Source organism: Dendrobium catenatum, unplaced genomic scaffold, assembly GCF_001605985.2.
Source record: "Dendrobium catenatum unplaced genomic scaffold, ASM160598v2 fragScaff_scaffold_674, whole genome shotgun sequence".
NCBI classification, from domain to species: Eukaryota; Viridiplantae; Streptophyta; class Magnoliopsida; order Asparagales; family Orchidaceae; genus Dendrobium; species Dendrobium catenatum.
Genome location: NW_021319136.1, coordinates 569,950 through 573,748, shown reverse-complemented (window position 1 = coordinate 573,748; position 3,799 = coordinate 569,950). Strand labels below are relative to the sequence as shown.

Genomic DNA, 3,799 nt, shown 5'->3' with positions numbered 1-3,799 from the left:
TGTAAGAATGCAGAGGAACATCCGGTTGTAGGCAAAATCCCGCCTATACCGAGGTGTACCGAGTTTTTCCAAAAAACTCGGTACACCTCGGTATAGGCGGGATTTTGAGCTTTATCAATTAAGAACTAGAAAAATCTGATAAGAGGAACTTTATGAAATTGTCCTTAGAAGGGTAACATTGTTGTATAAGAGGGAGGAGGCAAAAATCCCATGTTTTTTGGAAAATTTTCAGGAAAACAAAGTGGGAGGGAGGTCTGGTTGTTTTTGGAGCTGAATACTTATTAAGAACTTGATGGAAGTGAAGCACAAAGAATATGGAAGGCATTGCAATGATTTGATTTCTTCAAGGTATAATTTTCTAGCTGTGTGAAGGGTGTGTAAATTCTATTTATACGCACCTTGTGTGTACAAATTATGTGGCTTCATTTTATTGGAGCCCAGATGCGAGCTATGTCCGGATTCTGCACCTGATAATTTCTCCGAAAAAAGATAAGTTAACTTGCAGAAACTGCTGCTCTAACTCATTTGAAAATGAAACTAACATTAATTTGCAGCGTTTGGATTTGGGAAGATTTCAAGCACATTATAGACTCAGACTTTTATTATGGGAAGTTGCTCAGGAAATTTGAACAACATAACAATCTAAAGAAACTGAGGATAAATGTTTACATGGGTGTCAGGTCTTCAATATCTAGCATTTCTTGAGAATATGGATTATTTGCGTTCTTACCTTCTTAGTCTTTCTTCTTTCTACAAAGATCACGGTCATATGGGTTTCATTTACTCAAGTTTTGGATCAAATAAGTCGAGCCTTGGGGAAAGAATAAAAGGAAATTTTTTTCATCCCCTTCAGCTATATGTATATTATTTATGGAAGGAACGTAATAGCAGGAAATATGACCATCACATCTCTTCTACTTCGTCTATTTTTAGCAGGATGCGATCTCAATGCTTGAAGAAAAAAAGTAGAGCATGAGCCACACTTCTATTTTTACTCTTGATCGGTAAGGAGTTCATCTGAAATGTTCTCTTTTTCAGATCAGTCGCTGCCTCCTTATTGAGAAATTTGTTTTGTTTGTTGTTGTTGTTGCTTTTATTTATTTTTAAGAGAGGGCTATGATGAGACATATGGCCCAAGGGGATCTTTGTAATGCACTTATTGTAATATTCAAAGCATCGAGAAGCCTACGCTTATTATACATAAGGGCTCCAAAAGACTTGGAAATAATACTCGAAGAGATTGGAAATTTGATACATCTTCGATACTTAAACATTGATGGTTATAATTTGACTATGCTGCAAAGATCCCTATGCAATCTCTATCACTTGCAATGCATAATATATTAGATCCGAGGGGTGCCAAGCGAATCTAAAGTTGATGATTTTTTACCAGAGAGGCATAAATAACCTTTCTAACTTGCGATATGTGAAATTGCCCGAGGATTGTATTTCATTGATATGTGGGATTGGGAAGCTAAATTCTCTTCAAGAATTGAATATGTTTGATCTTAGAGATGTGAGTGGTTATAGAATTGGAGAGCTGGAGAATAAGAATGATATTCACATTTTAGGAATCTACAACATTGAAAATGTGAAGGATGCTGAGGAGGCTTGTAGTGCCAAATTATGTGCCAAGAGGCTCACAGATTTAACCTTATGTTGGAGTAACACTGATTCGAGGAACATAGATTTATATGAGAATGTGCTTAACAACCTTCAGCCACCAAAATGTCCAAGGAATCTGAGCATAGAGAGATACATGGGTGCAAGGTCTCCAATATGGATGAACAATGTCAATTTGATCTTCAATATAGAAGAGATAAATGGGTGCAAGGTTTCTGTACAAGAATGCTTTAGAGTTGCTGGTGATGAAGAGTTGCTTTTTACAATTCCTGAAACGATTCGACACTTATCTGTTGATACTAGCAATTTAAAAGTGCTAAAAAAGATTGGGAAATTTAAAAATTTGCGTACACTTTATTTGTATTATAAAGAACATGATCAAGATTTTGATGATGCACTTGCTCAAATTTTCAAAGTATCCAAAAGCATCCGATTGCTGTACATTTATGCTCCGTGCATAAAAATGATACCTGAGGCAATTGGATATCTGATACATCTACGATACTTGAATATTTTTCAAACTTTACTTCCATGATCTTTAAGCAATCTATATCAGTTGCATTTCATAATCTATGAATCTGGGCAGCTTATTCCTCACAATTTCTTACCGAGGGGCATGAATAACCTTACAAATATGCATTACATGCAATTGCCCTGGGATGATTTTTCTGGAATGCATAGAATTGGAAAGCTAAACTCTCTTCAACAACTAGATGGATTTTATGTTAAAAATGAGAATGAATTCAGAATTGTAGAGCTGGAGCATATGAATGAGCTGCACCAATTAAGAATCAAACTTCTTGAAAATATGAAGGATGTCAAGGAGGCTTGTCGCGCCAAATTGTATGACAAGAGAAACCTCATAGATTTGTCTTTAGAATGGGTGAAATTAGAAACATTCTAGATGCTGAGAAATTTTAACACCTGCAAAGAGCAAACAGTAGAAAAACAAATCGGAGAAGAAGAAGAAGGAAGCAGAGTATTTGTTGTATTAATTCATTCTTGCATTTCTTAAGTTGCCGTGCTACAGTATATATCAGAGAGTTGGTTACAAGCCAACGGTAGTGATTAAATGGCAGAGATCTCACGGTTAGGAGACAACCGTACACAAGAGTGGAGCAGCCAATACCAATAGGTGAGCCGGCTTATCAATAAGTTGAGAGGCATATCAAACTATCTTATCAAGTTCCAGTACATCTTTTTAAGGCACAGTAGCCGGTGATGGACCGTTGATCGTCAGGATTGGTGGCCCAATCGGAGTCAGCATAGCCCGTAAGCTCAAGTGTAGAAGAATGAATGGGTAAACCGAGTGTCAAGGTACCTTTGACATAACGAAGGACTCGTTTAAGCAGCAAGTAGTGAGATTGCATTGGAGCATGCATATGCTGACATAGGAAATTAACGGCATACAATAAATCTGGTCTTGTCAGAGTTAGATATTGTAAAGCTCCTGTAATTTGACGGTAATGATCGGGACGATCATATGGACAGTCCGGTTGAACAGACTGGAAAAATTTGGTTGGAAGAGGTGTGCTTACAGGCTTACAGTCCGACATAGCTGCTTTACGAAGCAAATCAGTAGCATAAGCATATTGAGAAAGATGCATACCGTGATTAGTATAGGTAGCCTGCAGTCCAAGGAAGGAGTGTAAAGTTCCCAGATTTCGCATGGAAAATGTAGACTGTAAAGCTGTAAGAAGCTTTTGCATTTCCTCAGTTGAGTTTCCAGTAAGTAGAATATCATCTACATAGACTAGAATATATAATTGTATGGAATTTCTATGTAGAAATAATAATGAAGGATCAGCGGAGCTTGCTTGAAATCCATACTGCAGAAGATAAGAAGAAAAGGTAGAGAACCATTGCCGTGGAGCTTGTTTAAGACCATAGATTGCCTTCTTTAATAAACAAACATGATTTGGAAAGTGTGGATCAACAAAACCAGTTGGTTACTTCATATAAACAGTTTCTTGCAGTGGTCCATGAAGGAATGCATTTGAAACATCTAACTGTAAAATTGACCAGTTTCGGGTTACAGCCACTGTAAGCAAAATACGTATGGTAGGAAACTTGGCAACGGGACTGAACGTCTCTTGATAATAAATACCATACTGTTGTTTAAAACCTTGGGCAACAAGGCGTGCCTTATAGCGTGCAACTGAACCATTTGCATGAA

The 3,799-nt window shown here is 37.2% G+C and overlaps 1 protein-coding gene across 1 annotated transcript; it reads right to left on the bottom strand.

Annotated features, from left to right (window-relative positions):
- Positions 1 to 2,804: 2,804 nt before the first annotated feature.
- LOC110114674 (uncharacterized mitochondrial protein AtMg00810-like) lies at positions 2,805 to 3,332 on the bottom strand. The gene has a single exon (XM_020847627.2). The coding sequence runs from the start codon at positions 3,330 to 3,332 to the stop codon at positions 2,805 to 2,807; it is 528 nt and encodes a 175-aa protein (XP_020703286.2).
- Positions 3,333 to 3,799: the final 467 nt, after the last annotated feature.